This window comes from Phytophthora infestans, genomic scaffold, assembly GCF_000142945.1.
Source record: "Phytophthora infestans T30-4 supercont1.4 genomic scaffold, whole genome shotgun sequence".
Lineage (NCBI taxonomy): Eukaryota > Oomycota > Peronosporomycetes > Peronosporales > Peronosporaceae > Phytophthora > Phytophthora infestans.
In genome coordinates, this window is record NW_003303755.1 from 3,547,107 (window position 1) to 3,561,435 (window position 14,329).

Consider the following 14,329-nt stretch of genomic DNA (forward strand, 5'->3'; position numbering starts at 1 on the left):
CCTGCCCCAGGTCAGGAGGGCCCAGCCTTACATTTTCACATCTTTCGTGTCGCGCATATCGCTTCAACCTGGGGTCAGGGTCTGCATTGCTTGCGCCGTTTACGCATTCGTCTCCAACCACGATTACGCCCGCGAAACTCCTGGTTGTGAAAAAAATAACCTCTGCACAATTCACCATCTCATCTATCACTTTGCAACTTGTTGCCTAGTGCTCAAGAGGAAATCAGCCAAGCACTATCAATGGAGGTGCCACAGCTTACGCGTCGAAAACCCAAGGAGCTGCCGCCACTTATCGTGGAGCCGGAAGATGAAGATGATGCCTTTTCTGCAGTACCCGTCGAACAGATGAGTGCTCGAGGAGTGTTCTTGCTCGCGATGGCTGTCACCTCCTTCGCAGCCTTCACTCTCTTCGCTCTAGCGGAGCTCACGCACCATCACCTAAGTTTCCTGCTCGCTGGTGTCCTACAGGGTGATACCCATGCTGCTGCTCAGTGGGCGCTACTGCTGGCCGTTCCTGCCACCAGTGCCGCTGCCTGGTTCCCGATCTCCATCTCGCACGCCCCCACGGGAATGCTACGTATCACATCAGCAGTCCCACCACCGACGCCTGAGTCACCCGCGCTGTCGCTTTCGCCCACGTCGTCGATGTTCACGAAGCTCGCAAGGAGATACCGTCGCAATCACATGTTCGCCATCTACCAGAGCGTGGGATGGACGCTGTACGACCTGTTCGTGGCATTGCAGGCCATCTGCTTCAGCTCTGACAAGGTGCGTGACCTGCCGTTCTGTCGGCCTGGTAGTCGCTCCGTGCAGGCGGTGGCAGCTTTCATCGCCGAGGTGTTGATCATCTCGTCCGTGCTGACGCTGGAGAAGCGTCGGGATCGCAATCGGCAGCGTCGAAAGGACCGGTTCGTGGTGCAACTTAACAACTTCAACAACATGTTGCTGTTGGTCGGAGCGACGTTGCTGGCTCTGGCGTCCGAGTATACACGTGTGTTCCCGCACCCGTCTGGAAGTAGTATGGGGTACCCGATGGCGACGGGACTGGGGTCGTTGGCACTTTTTGTGACGGCGCTTTTCAACACGTACGGTCTGGGCGGGGTGTTGTCGACGAAGGACGGGTGGAACTTCTACCAGCCTTTTGTGGGTGGAGCACGTTTCGTGCTGTTCCAGATCGTGTCTTGGACGTGCTTCGGTGCTGGGGCCGCGTTGCAGGTGCTTTATTTGCTTTCGCTTGTTGTTGTGGAGCTGGAATTGTTTGTTGGTGCGATGGCTGTTGCTGGCTCACTGTTTGTGGTCGCGGAGATCGGCATGATGATGTCGTTGCTGGTGTTTCGGAAGGCAGGGCAATCACCAAAACGTTCGGGTATCAGCCCCTCTGTTGCTGTAGAAACACCGATAGCTGTGCAAAAGAAGGATGAGATTTCGACAGTAGCTACGTCTCCGCGGCTTCTAAGTTTTCACGAACGCATGCGTGATTTTGCCGACGAATCCCTGGGTGTACTTGTCGTCGGGGGACTGGCTAACATTCAGTTCATTCCGAATGCGCTGCTGTTTATCTTTTTCGCTGCCACAACAAACTTGAGTCCTGCAGGTGTTGCCTTCTACGGCGTCATGGCGACTGGTATGGAGTTTGTCGTGGTGGTATCTCGCTCCATCGCGACCCATTTGTACCTGAAAGACTCACACAACGGGCTGCTGAAAGAAGTCAACCGATACCATGTCAAGTATGTGCTACCCCAGATTGTCACTGCCTGCCTTCCTGCAGTAGCCACATACCGACACTATATTTACGACATGGAAGCGTTTGTGCCAGTGCTGCTACTCACCATTTTCATCTACATCTACGAGCTCACGTACCGCGGAAATCCTCAACAAACAGGCTGTCGCGAACGTGCTAGCTGGGTTACCGGTCGCAGCTTCCTTGTTGATACAGTCAAGAGATATTTCAGTGGAACTATTATTCGCATGGCACCACTTGACCCCGAGAAGCAGTATGTACTGAGCTTCCACCCGCATGGCATCATGCCGATCTCCGTCATGTGGCTCCAATTCACAGCGCAATGGCGAAAACTGTTCCCGAACTTTTATGCGCATATCTTGACGGCGAGTATTCTACATCAAATTCCACTCGCCCGAGACGTGCTCCACTTTTACGGCTCGCGTGAAGTTACACGATCGGCATTTGCTTATACACTGCAGCAGAAAGAGAGCGTGCTGCTTGTTCCTGGTGGCCAAGCCGAGATGCTGCAGCAGCAGTCAGCTAAGAACGAGGTGCGTGTATACACCCATCATAAGGGTTTTATCCGCCTCGCAATCGAGCACGGCGTACCGCTTGTACCAGTGCTGAGTTTCAAGGAGGGTGAGATGATGGACAACGTCCAGGCTCCTATGCTACAGCGTTGGTTTGTCAAGAAGCTCGCATTCCCGTTCCCGTACTTCCCGTACGGTCGAGGAATGCTGCCAATCCCGCGCAAAGTTGATATCCCCATCGTGGTTGGAGAACCTCTTGAGGTGCCGCATATCGAGCATCCTACTCAGGCTAACATCGACGAGGTACATGCCAGGTATTTTGCAGTGCTTCAGGATATGTTCGACAGGTACAAGGACGAAGTTGGTTGTGGCGACTACAAGTTGGTTCTTATCTGAGATAGTACAGTAGTAGTATAAGTACATGAAGCGAGATATAAACTTTTTCATTAACGTTTTTGTCATGCTCAAGCACTGTAGAGGGCATGTACTGTAGTACTACGTAGTATCATCAAAGCGTTTTCATCTCGATTAAAGCTCAAAGCTCGTTAGACTTGTTCAAAATTCTTTGCGACTCTTTTGATCTTCGCGGAACGATGAAGCATAATTTACAAATTGCTACAGTCCCATGGTAACTTAAAATATTTAAAGGCTTTGAGTGCCTACGCATCTGGCTTCACTACATGTAGTAGGGACCTTATTTTTCTAGTGTTCGGGATGATTCTCAAGTTAAGAATCTCAACAGCGGCGACAATAATCTGTGGGTAGAGCGCGATTGCATGTGTTCACCGAACACTGTTCAGCAGGGAAGCTTTAGCTGCACCCTTGTCTTTCTGCTGCAGAACGGGTTGAACTGGCAGCTCTAGCAAAAAGCACTTGAAAACTTGCACACAACGAAAGTCGTGGTATCGTTACGTCCTACCTGCACAGCATACGCGAGCCTTTTCCCAAAAGACTTCCGAGCCGTCTTCAAGCAGCTACAGAGCAGCAGCTGGCAAACCATCAGATGCTTGCATCCCTGCCGTACGAGTTTGCATTGCAAAATTTGCAAGGGCTAGTACGCCATCAGCATTTCTGCCGTGTGGAGTCCAAGCCAATGCAGCAATTGAAGAATCGCAAGACCAAGCCGCTACCTCCTCCAATCCTAGAGGCCGATGACGAAGCGTTCACCAACTTACCCGTTGAGCGCATGAATTCACGTGGTGTATTTCTGCTCACGATGTCTGTCGCTTCCTTCGCAGCCTTCACTCTCTTCGCTCTAGCGGAGCTCACGCACCATCACCTAAGTTTCCTGCTCGCTGGTGTCCTACAGGGTGATACCCATGCTGCTGCTCAGTGGGCGCTACTGCTGGCCGTTCCTGCCACCAGTGCCGCTGCCTGGTTCCCAATCTCCATCTCGCACGCCCCCATGGGAATGCTACGTATCACATCAGCAGTCCCACCACCGACGCCTGAGTCACCCGCGCTGTCGCTTTCGCCCACGTCGTCGATGTTCACGAAGCTCGCAAGGAGATACCGTCGCAATCACATGTTCGCCATCTACCAGAGCGTGGGATGGACGCTGTACGGCCTGTTCGTGGCATTGCAGGCCATCTGCTTCAGCTCTGACAAGGTGCGTGACCTGCCGTTCTGTCGGCCTGGTAGTCGCTCCGTGCAGGCGGTGGCAGCTTTCATTGCCGAGGTGTTGATCATCTCGTCCGTGCTGACGCTGGAGAAGCGTCGGGATCGTAATCGGCAGCGTCGAAAAGACCGGTTCGTGGTGCAACTTAACAACTTCAACAACATGTTGCTGTTGGTCGGAGCGACGTTGCTGGCTCTGGCGTACGAGTATACACGCGTGTTCCCGCACCCGTCTGGAAGTAGTATGGGGTACCCGATGGCGACGGTACTGGGGTCGTTGGCACTTTTTGTGACGGCGCTTTTTAACACGTACGGTCTGGGCGGGGTGTTGTCGACGAAGGACGGATGGAACTTCTACCAGCCTTTTATGGGCGGAGCACGTTTCGTGCTGTTCCAGATCGTGTCTTGGACGTGCTTCGGTGCTGGGGCCGCGTTGCAGGTGCTTTATTTGCTTTCGCTTGTTGTTGTGGAGCTGGAATTGTTTGTGGGGGTCATGGCGGCAGCAGGGTCACTATTTGTATAGGCTGAGATCGGCATGATGATGTCGTTGCTGGTGTTCCGGACGTCTAGATCAAAGCAAACGCAGGCTAATAAATTAGCTGCTGAGTCCGACGAGAAGCTAACGGATACGTCTCCACGAGAACTTACCCAAACAGCCGGCTTGTATGAACGTCTGCATGATTTTGCTGATGAATGCCTTGGAGTCATGGTCATCGGAGCACTCGCCAGCATCCCAATATTTTCATGTTCGCGCTGTTCGCTCTTACAACGAATCTCAGTCGTTCCGACGTGCTTTACTACGGCTTAATGGCGTGGGGCGTCGAAGGCGCCATGCTGATGTCTCGCTCGATAGGGACGCACATGTATATAAGAGATTCACACAACGGCTTGCGGGAGGAGGTGAGCCGTTACCATGTCAAGTACATGCTGCCTCAGGTTGTCACTACGTGTCTTCCTGCTATTGCCACTTATCAGCATTACATGTACGACATGGAGGCTTTCGTCCCAGTGCTGCTCCTCACTATCACAGCTTACATGTACGAGTTCACGTATCGCGGACACCCGCACCAAACGGGCTGTAGAGAGCGTCTTGATTGGATATATGGTCACAGCTTTCTCATTGAGACCGTCAAGCGGTACTTTAGCGAAAAGATAATTCGCATGGCACCCCTGGATCCCAAGAAGCAATATGTACTGGGCTTTCATCCACACGGCATCACACCGACCTCAGTTATGTGGCTCCAGTTCAGCGCAGAATGGCGAAGGTTGTTCCCGAACTTCTACGCGCACATTTTAACTGCCGGCATTATGCATGCACTGCCACTTGCTCGGGACATCCTTCAGTTCTTGGGGTCACGAGAAGTTACCCGACAAGCCTTCACATATACTCTTCAGCACAACGAGAGTGTGTTGCTGGTGCCGGGTGGCCAAGCCGAGATGTTAGAGCAGCGATCTGGTCAGAAGGAGGTTCGGGTGTACACACATCACAAAGGTTTCATCCGCCTCGCAATCGAGCATGGAGTACCGTTGGTCCCCGTCCTCAGCTTCAACGAGGGCGAGATGCTGGACAACATCCAGGCTCCCATGCTCCAGCGCTGGTTCGTTATAAAGCTCGCGTTCCCATTCCCATTTTTCCCCTACGGTCGTGCATTGCTGCCGATCCCGCGCAAAGTACAAATTCCTATCGTGGTGGGAGCACCTCTGGAGGTGCCACACATGAAGAAACCCAGCCATGAAGATATCGATAAAGTCCACGCCAGATACTTTGATGAGCTTCGTGACATGTTCGCAAAGTACAAGGATGAAGCTGGATGCGGCGACTACAAGCTCATTTACGTCTGAAAGAATGAATTCCAATAACAAAAGCACAACGATGAAATTTGCGAATGCAGCTAAGAGAAAAAATGTTTTACCTTGGAGCCACAGTGCTTTGCCAGCAGTCCGTTTTATGGGTTAAACACACCGGCAAGCGCTTCAAAACGCCCGCGACGCTGGGTCTGCTCTGGGAACTGCTGCCACGCTGCCTCGACTCTTCCGCGTACTTTTGACAGATCAGAAGGCACCGGGCGCTGGAATTGCTCAGCGTATTGGTGCCAAACGTTAGGCGGCACCAGCGCTGCATACGCCAACATGATGCAAGCGCGCCACTTGCTCAAACTCTTTTCCCACGCTGCGAAGATTGATGCATCGCCTGGAGCCTCACACGCGCGCCCCGAGACCTCCTGAACTTCTTCGTAGGTGGGTTCAAACGCTGCTTCGCATGATACTGCGTTGTAGAAAGCTGCATCGAAAGGAGGCAGCGATGCATTCCACGCCGCCAATGCCTTTTTCAGAGGCTCCGGCAGTTCACTCGGGTCCTCACCACCAATTTCATTGGATGCAGTTGAGTTGCCGCCCGTACGATCCAAGTTAGGCGCCGTGAACTTCTGCAGGAAAGCAAGACATTCGTGCTTTCGAGATGGGATGTAGTCACTTGCAAGTTTTCCCAGCTGAACATGGCAGTAGTAAGCAATATGACAAGAAGACAGGTTAGTAGACAACGCTAAGGTTCACGGGCACTTCTTGTAAGTTCCAACGAACCGAATTGGTGATAGTGACGTTCACGGGCTTGTTACTCATGAGCTCCTTCAGCATATCCACAGTCACTACGTCGTTCTCACACAGATAATGGACGGGCGTATTTCCAATCTGTTTCGTATCAAGGGAAATATAAAAATCAGGAAGAAAGAAAATTACTTTTCTCCCGTTTTGACACGTACATTGTTCTTGATGTTGAAATTGGCCTTAAACTGCAGCAGCTCGCGAATTATGAGCTGCGTCACGCGACTGTTCTGGCAGATGTAGTGCGCTGGCGTAGATTGAAACTAAGGCGCGTCCGAGATACATCAGCATTTGCTCACAACTAAACAATAACAAGTCAACGTACATGATTTTGGATGTTGAGATTCGTCGCTGCCGTCAGCAGAAGGCTGAACATACGATTCGTAACGTAGGCGTTCTCGGCCAAGTAATGGAGCGGAATGTTGCCATCCTACCACCATGTCACCAAAACAACCTCAGCCACTCTAAAATAAACGTCAGTAAACAGCTCCACCAAGCTCTAACCCCATCCACAGAATTCACATCCGGCTTGGCCTTAAGCAAAGCTTCCAGTGCGTCCTCCGAGACCGCCTCGTTCTCGCACAGAAAATGTAGCGCCGACTTCTTGTTGTCCTGCAACATGAGCAGCGAAACCTCAGTCAGCGAGACGACTATTATGCACACTAAGCCTACAACAACCGACGTACAGACGTCTGCAGGTTCACGTTGGCCCTGGCCGCCAGTATCAGCTGGATACTGGGCACGAGATCTCCGTCGCCGCCGCTTTTGTTCTGGCACAGAAGATGCAACGCGCTACATCCGTTCTGGTCAATTGCAGCGTATTGACTTCTGTTAGTACTGATCAACCGTTACCGCTTCCGGCTTGCTGGTCACCCACCTCGTCCACAGCGTTGGCGTCGAAACCCGCACGCAGCAGCAATTGCAGCCCCTCAGCGCGCGATGTCGGCCCCACCGACCGATTTTCACACAAGAAATGCAGTGGTGTCCATCCGTCCAGCAACATGGAGGGGTCAACACCAGCGCCGAGTGCAGTCTGTAGTTTAAAGACCTCGCAGGAGCCCTGCACTTCATCCCACAACGCCGCGTGCTTCGCGTTCATCTTGTCTTCAAAATGAGGGAATCAGATGACGAAATCTGAGTCAGTTTTTCCTCGTTTGAGTGACTATATCTGATTCCGGTGCTTAATCGTGCTGTGATTGGCGGATGTGTAGACGAAACCAAAATTGAAGATGACGACTGCCAAGATCCGGGACCCCGCGACGTGCGCGGCGCTAGACGAGTTCCACACGCACCATGTGGATCTAGAGCTAGAAATAAACATGGCTGCGAAACGTGTCACTGGTGTAGCCACTTTGGCCGTCAAGAGGCTCAATGAGACGGCGACAACTCTGTGTCTGGACGTGTTCCACTTGACCATCCGCTCGGTATGCGTCGCCCTGCCTGAAGAGGACACGATCGCAGCCCAGTGGACCGTCAAGCCCTTCACAGTCTTCGGTGAGATGCTGGAAGTCGAGCTTCCGGAAGAATTGGCTCTTGCAGCTGCCTTCGAACTCACGATCCGCTACGAGACGGACACGGAAAGCCCGGGAGTCTGCTGGCTCGAGAAAGAGCAAACAGCGGGCAAGAAGCTTCCATTCATGTACACTCAAGGACAGGAAGTACTCAATCGCAGTTTCTTTCCGTGCCAGGACTCGCCGTCCGTGCGAGTTACGTACACTGCCTCGGTAGTCGTACCTAAGGAGCTGGTGTGTGTCATGAGCGCCAAATTGTGCGGAGTCGATGACTTTGTACCCGGTGAAGAGGGAGAAAAGGACGTAATTCCTACTAAGAAGAAGTTCACCTTTGAGATGAAGCAGTCGATCCCGGTGTATTTGGTGGCGATGGCAGTGGGAGACTTGGTTGAAGCTGAAGTTGGCCCACGGTCGAGTATTTGGACGGAACCTTCCATGATCGATGCTGCAACGAAAGAGTTTGATGGTGTGCTGGAGGAATACCTGACTATTGGTGAACGCCTATTCGGGGATTATCTGTGGGAGCGCTACGACATGCTGGTCATGCCGCCATCCTTTCCATACGGTGGGATGGAGAATCCAAGACTAACGTTCGTGTCTCCTTGCACCATTGCTGGTGACAAATCCCTTGTGTCGAGTACGTCAATCTATCGTTGTAGAAGGAGCTAATTCTCTCTTTGGCTGTGTCTTGTATGTAGTTGTAGCGCACGAGCTGTCCCACTCGTGGTTTGGTAACTTGGTGACAAATGCAACGTGGAGCGACTTCTTCCTCAATGAAGGCTTCACGATGTACGCTGAGCGACGCATCACCGAGGTATCACACGGCAGGTAAGAGCTTGTGTTGGCGACGGAGCCTTATAATGATGTTGCTGCTCCTCAACTTTGTTTCTGGTTACTGCTTCATCTTAGACCCTTGAGCTGTCTCAATGCCAAACTTGGGGAAGCACTGTTGCGCGAGGAAATATCCTCTCTTGGAGAACAGTCGCCTTTGACACGTTTACGAGTCCCGCTTGACGAAGGAATTGATCCAGGTGATTGCTACAACCAGTGCGCATACGAGAAGGGCTACGCGTTCGTGTGTTATCTGCGAAGTCTCGTGGGATCCGATACGGTAAGCATGTTTCCTGTACGTTTGGTCTCTCCAATGTACTCAAGTGTTCTGTTCTGCGACCTTGCAGGTGTTTGATGATTTCCTCAAACGCTACTGCGCTGAATACCGCTTCCAGTCGATCCCAGCGGAGACTATGATCGCCTTTTACCTCAAAAGCTTCCCCGAACTAGCGAACGCTGCTGGGACGGACCTCAAGGACGGGATTTCCTTCAACACGTGGCTCAACGAGCCAGGTTATCCACCGTTCACTCCAGATCTATCGGACGCCGAAGGAATCATGCAAAACTGCGAGTCACTAACATTCCACTGGCGGTCATCGTCCACCCCAGTGCAACCAAGTGTGTTGTACCTGTCAGAAGAAGCCAAGCAATGGGAGGCCCAACCAGTGCTTTATCTCCTGGATTGCTGTCTGGAGACGAAATTTTCAGACGCTGACGTGGTAATCGCTTTGGGCGACACTCTTTCTCTTTGGGACTCACATAACTCGGAGATTCTATTCCGGTGGGCGCTGGTTCTTATCAAGAACGACGTCACCACCAAGCTGTCCGTTGTGCACCGGTTCCTGGAGATGCAGGGCAAGCAGAAGTTCCAGCTCCCAATCTACCGCTTGCTGACAGCAAGCTCCAACGAAGAAGTGCGCAAATTCGCTGTCGACACCTACACTGCGACGAAAAATATGCTTCACGTCATGGTGCGCGACCGCATCGAGTTGCTACTTGCCGCCATGCAAAAATAAGGGCGAAGTTGGCAGGCGTTGAGTGCCTCGCAAATTTTCGTGATATTCTTCATGGCACTCTCCTTTGACCCCATATTTCGTGTATGCGACTAACTCATTTATTGCTCCTGCTCTTCATTGCCGCCCGCACCCTCTCGAGCTCTTGAGAGAACTCGTTGACACTAAGAAACACAACAAATTATCAGTTAACTCACGACTGGTTTTCAGTCCATTACGTCAAGCAATGTTTACCTCTTGATCGAGAGCTCGATATGTTCTTGTTCTTGTTCGTTAAAGCTCTTTTTCCAGCCCTCACCGGTAGCCGGCGCTGATGTTTTCGTCTCCTGCGCCGGTAGCGACTCCATTGTCATTTTTGTCGTGAAAATTGGTACAAAATTGTACCTTGTACCACTTTTTGAAGTTTCAAACAGGAAAAGCACCAGATAATGCAGCGCAGCTGGCGGCGATTCCGACAGCGGTACGTAGGCACCCCCACCTCCATTCAGAGGTCTGTGGACTGACACAAATATACTGCGATATCACTGTATTGGTGGCGTGCAGAACTGAGCTAGAGAACGACTCGGCGGATAGCAGCAGCGACTCAGATGTGGTGCTGGTGGCGAAGGTCGAGGAAATACGGCCACACTCGCAAGAGTTAAAGGCCGAAAAGGCAGAAAAGGCTTGGGAGTGCCCTATGTGCACATTCCTAAACGAAAATACCAGCGCTTCTAGATGCGAACTTTGCGAGAGTGTGCGCCCCGGACTACCGAGAAAGACGCGGAAGTTGTCGCAGTGGCTCTCTCAGCCAACACACACGACAGAACATAGAAGCGTCAAGAAGAAACAGTCGTCGGGTGCTCAAGAGCCAATTGAGGTGATTGACAGCAGTGATAGTGGCAATAGTGATGATGGTGCAAGTGTCACGTCGACGGCGTCGTTTAACGATGGAGCTGCTTCTCGACGGCGTAGTGAAAAGATGGCGGCTGACACAATGAATCAGGGCTTGTGGGCGGATTTGTACGCCCCGGAAACTGTAGATGACCTGTGTGTGAACAAGACGAAGGTGCAGGAGATCTCGGAGTGGCTGGAACGGAATGCGTCGCCGATCTCGGGTGTGTTCCAGAAGCGGCTGCTGATTTTGTGCGGTCCGCCAGGATCAGGCAAGTCAACGGCTGTACGCTGTATCGCTCCCAAGCTTGGCCTTCTTATCAAGGAGTGGGAAGACAACTCGGCTGCTGGAAAACTCAATTATGAACGCATGCTTCGGGAAGATTTTTGGACTCCGCAGGTATCTAGCGTTGACGATTTTTCGGATTTTATTCATCGCTCCTCAGCCTACGGTGCACTTCCGGTTGCTACGTCCCGGCACACATCTACTATTGGTCGCAAGCGCCGGCTGTCTAACACTCAGCAAGTTTATGGCAATTTTCAGACGCCATCAGTTAGTGCAGGGCAGGTTATTTTGATCGAGAGCTGGCCACAGTCCTGGTCGAAAGACAAGTCACTTTACGAGGAGAAACTTCAACGAGTCTATCAGCATGTGGTTGACCCGGCTGGTGGCTGCCGCTACCCTGTAGTTTGTATCTACAGTGACGTTCAAGGTAGTAAGATTGACTTGCATCATTTGAGCCGCAAGTTTTCTCGCGAAGTGATTCATTCGCCGCTGACTTCAGTCATTAATATCAACGCGGTGACGTCTGCGCAGCTCAAGAAACATCTATCTCGTGCTGCTACACAAGAGAGCTGTCCTTGTCAGCCTGCGGATATCCAGAATATCATCGACAGCAGCAATGGAGACATGCGGCATGCGTTGAATATGCTGCAATTACTGCAGAATCCCAACGTGAAGAAGCACAGAATTGTGCCCGCAACAGCTACCAAGAAGAGAAAAAGGAAAAACGGTTCTTCTGTGAAGTCAGAAACATCGTCGGCGACGAGCTCTAGCGCCCGTGACCCTTTTCTTTCGGATTTTCACGTTGTTGGAAAACTACTGCACGGTAAAATGCTGCAAAACAAATCTGCGGACGAGAGCGCGCTGAAAAATGATGTCGACTACGACCAGATTTTGAATGCATCTGCGATGCCACTTGACCGAATCCTTGGACTCGTTCACGAGAACAGCATTGCGTATTTTTCGCAAGTGGAAGATCTATCTGGTGCTCTCGAGCTAATGAGCTTGTGTGAAGTGATGGTTGCTGAATCGTACAGTGGTGCTAGCAGCTCGGAGGTACGATTCAATGCGTGTCTCGCTGCCTTGCATTAAAACCCATCCTTACTGATTGGACTCTGCTTTAGGCCGTCAAGCGCTCTCGGGATGTAGCTCAAGCCATTCTTACGCGAACTATTGCAGTGACGAACGAGAATCCCGCTCCGAAGGCATTTCGACCGATCACGCGGCCTCGAACATACACAACAAATCAACGTATTGTATCCCGCCGTGACGAAATGTTAGTTGCTACTCGAGGAGGCGAGCATGGGCTCCAACATGCGTGCACGGGTGACGTATTCGCTTTCGAAGTGGAACCCTTCTTGACAATCATGGATCGAGTCGGTGGGCCTGCTATTCGGCAAAATACGAGCACCTTCGCGATGGATACACTCTCACTCAAAGAGGAGGTGGACGATGAAATCGAGAACAGTGATGACGAGTGGTAATAAGTCACATTATAAACAGTTTTGAGCGCTACAATTTTCTACGGCTCCGGTGATGAGGATAAGTTAGATGCGTTTGCCATGGCAGCAGTAGATTTCCTTATGCTGCTATCGTATTCTTTCCGCTTGGCAAAGCTGCTGTTCTTGAATTTGTCACCTTGTCCCTCATTTATGGTGATAATTGTCGAAACAGTAGTCGAAGTGCTTAGTTCCTTCGGCTCATTGGGCACGTTTGACTTCACCTTCTTCGAAGTGCTCGTGACGCCAGGCGTAGCCACCTTCGCAGTAGTACCGAGCGGGAACGGCAACCCTTGCGAAGAAGTCACAACGGCATGCCCAGGACAGGGCTGGCTATCATCTTCTACTATGGGAGATGGCAGCTCCAGTAGCAGACTTGTTTCGTGCCCCACCCAGCGAACAATGTACTCGCCGTTGCGTTTGCGGTTCAGATCACCTTGTAGACGGCGAGTAGCTGCGTAGTGGTGACTGTGGCCTGAGTTTGGTCCATTCTTGTGAGCTGACCCATCGCCATCGCGTAGCTTTTTCTCCAGATTTGCAAGACGTTGATGGCAGTTGAGTTGGCCAAGCGAATGCTTGAACCATTCATACAGTGTCAGCGCCTTCGTGAAGCAGTTGTGGGCTCCTCGTAGATTTCCGTTGCGTGAGTGGATCATGCCGATCGCACTCAATGATGCGGCTTGCCCAATTTTGTTCCCTACAGTTTTGTACAATATGAGTGCTGTGCCGAACTGAGCCTTGGCCTCGTCAAACTTAGTCTCGGTTGTGAGTAGAATGCCCATCAGTTTACGGATATTCGCTTGACACAGGGTATTCTTGTGCTGTTTGGCGATGTGCAGCGCCTTGTTGGCCGCGTTCCACGCACCACGATGACGCCCCGACAAGAACAAGGAGTGCGCAAGATAACACGCGACGTCCATCACATAGCTTGCTATCTTCTCGCGCACGTTGATGCCATCGCTGTCAGCAGTCGGATGGGGATCCGTCCTCGTCGGTCTTGGCGACGGTGGCTTGCTCTCGGCTTGGCATTCTTCGATCATGCGAATGTGCAGATCCAGAATCATCCATAGGTTGGATTCGTGCAAGTCTAGTATCAAATACGCAGCACTGGATTCGGCTGTGAGCGTGCAGATGTGCTGGAGGACCCAGTAACTTACTTTGCGAAAGTGCCGCGCGGTATTATACAGGAAAAGATCACAGTCGGATACGCAGAGTGACTCCAACACCACGTTCTTGGCGCCGTCTCCATCGTACATGCCGAGCAAACTACGCGCATAACTTGCGATGAACGGGAACGTTGAGAACGAAACACATACAGCCATAATCTCTGCGTGGTCGTCCATACGCTCGACATGCTCGGACACCCGCGAAGCACGTCCACTGCGCGTCAGTGAGTTGAGCATGTGTCTGTCATTCAGTACACGACGAGATCCTCCTCTGCCGTTCGGAATGTCGTACTCTGCACTCTCAGCTTTCCCAGTAGACTCAGTAACGTTTTTGATGAAATCACTATAAGACTTCAGAGCTGCCAGCAAAGACTGGTCGTATCCACGGCTTGACGAGTGACGGGATCTGGATCTTCTGGAGCTACTGCTACCGATGCCGCTTGTTCCTGAAGCGCTGCGTTTGGGCAAACCTCGTTTGGCCAATGCGAATCCGGGAATGCGATTTCATTGAATCAGCGAGAATCGAAGAAGCGTTTCCACGAGTCCCTCCCAATTGCTTCCCCACAAACTCTTGAAATCTGCCGGCATTGCTCCAGCAGGAAGTAGCCCCAAGAGCGCAAAGAATCGAATAGCATCTTGGCCGTGATGCATCCGAACTTGCTCCAAGGACACATCCAACGAAGCT

At 51.8% G+C, this 14,329-nt stretch overlaps 6 protein-coding genes across 6 annotated transcripts; 5 read left to right on the top strand and 1 right to left on the bottom strand.

Moving 5' to 3' along the window:
- Positions 1-240: 240 nt before the first annotated feature.
- PITG_03833 (diacylglycerol O-acyltransferase, putative) lies at positions 241-2,649 on the top strand (the record flags this gene model as incomplete). Its single annotated transcript, XM_002906829.1, has 3 exons — positions 241-591; positions 658-1,366; positions 1,436-2,649. 3 exons carry the CDS (start codon positions 241-243, stop codon positions 2,647-2,649), a joined length of 2,274 nt encoding a protein of 757 aa, XP_002906875.1.
- Positions 2,650-3,778: 1,129 nt separating this feature from the next.
- Positions 3,779-4,409, top strand: PITG_03834 (uncharacterized protein; the record flags this gene model as incomplete). The annotated part of the gene is made up of 2 exons (XM_002906830.1): positions 3,779-4,119; positions 4,343-4,409. 2 exons carry the CDS (start codon positions 3,779-3,781, stop codon positions 4,407-4,409), a joined length of 408 nt encoding a protein of 135 aa, XP_002906876.1.
- Positions 4,410-4,860: 451 nt separating this feature from the next.
- PITG_03835 (diacylglycerol O-acyltransferase, putative) lies at positions 4,861-5,712 on the top strand (the record flags this gene model as incomplete). The annotated part of the gene is made up of 2 exons (XM_002906831.1): positions 4,861-5,619; positions 5,665-5,712. 2 exons carry the CDS (start codon positions 4,861-4,863, stop codon positions 5,710-5,712), a joined length of 807 nt encoding a protein of 268 aa, XP_002906877.1.
- A 104-nt stretch (positions 5,713-5,816) lies between these two features.
- On the bottom strand, positions 5,817-7,570 carry PITG_03836 (uncharacterized protein; the record flags this gene model as incomplete). Its single annotated transcript, XM_002906832.1, has 7 exons — positions 5,817-6,359; positions 6,451-6,558; positions 6,630-6,734; positions 6,797-6,901; positions 6,976-7,083; positions 7,158-7,274; positions 7,349-7,570. 7 exons carry the CDS (start codon positions 7,568-7,570, stop codon positions 5,817-5,819), a joined length of 1,308 nt encoding a protein of 435 aa, XP_002906878.1.
- A 130-nt stretch (positions 7,571-7,700) lies between these two features.
- On the top strand, positions 7,701-9,829 carry PITG_03837 (metalloprotease family M01, putative; the record flags this gene model as incomplete). Its single annotated transcript, XM_002906833.1, has 4 exons — positions 7,701-8,619; positions 8,681-8,810; positions 8,892-9,093; positions 9,161-9,829. The coding sequence occupies 4 exons, from the start codon at positions 7,701-7,703 to the stop codon at positions 9,827-9,829; spliced, it is 1,920 nt and encodes a 639-aa protein (XP_002906879.1).
- A 425-nt stretch (positions 9,830-10,254) lies between these two features.
- PITG_03838 (uncharacterized protein) lies at positions 10,255-12,463 on the top strand (the record flags this gene model as incomplete). The annotated part of the gene is made up of 7 exons (XM_002906834.1): positions 10,255-10,286; positions 10,400-10,415; positions 10,479-10,600; positions 10,712-10,727; positions 10,809-11,669; positions 11,724-12,035; positions 12,104-12,463. 7 exons carry the CDS (start codon positions 10,255-10,257, stop codon positions 12,461-12,463), a joined length of 1,719 nt encoding a protein of 572 aa, XP_002906880.1.
- Between the last annotated feature and the right edge of the window lie 1,866 nt (positions 12,464-14,329).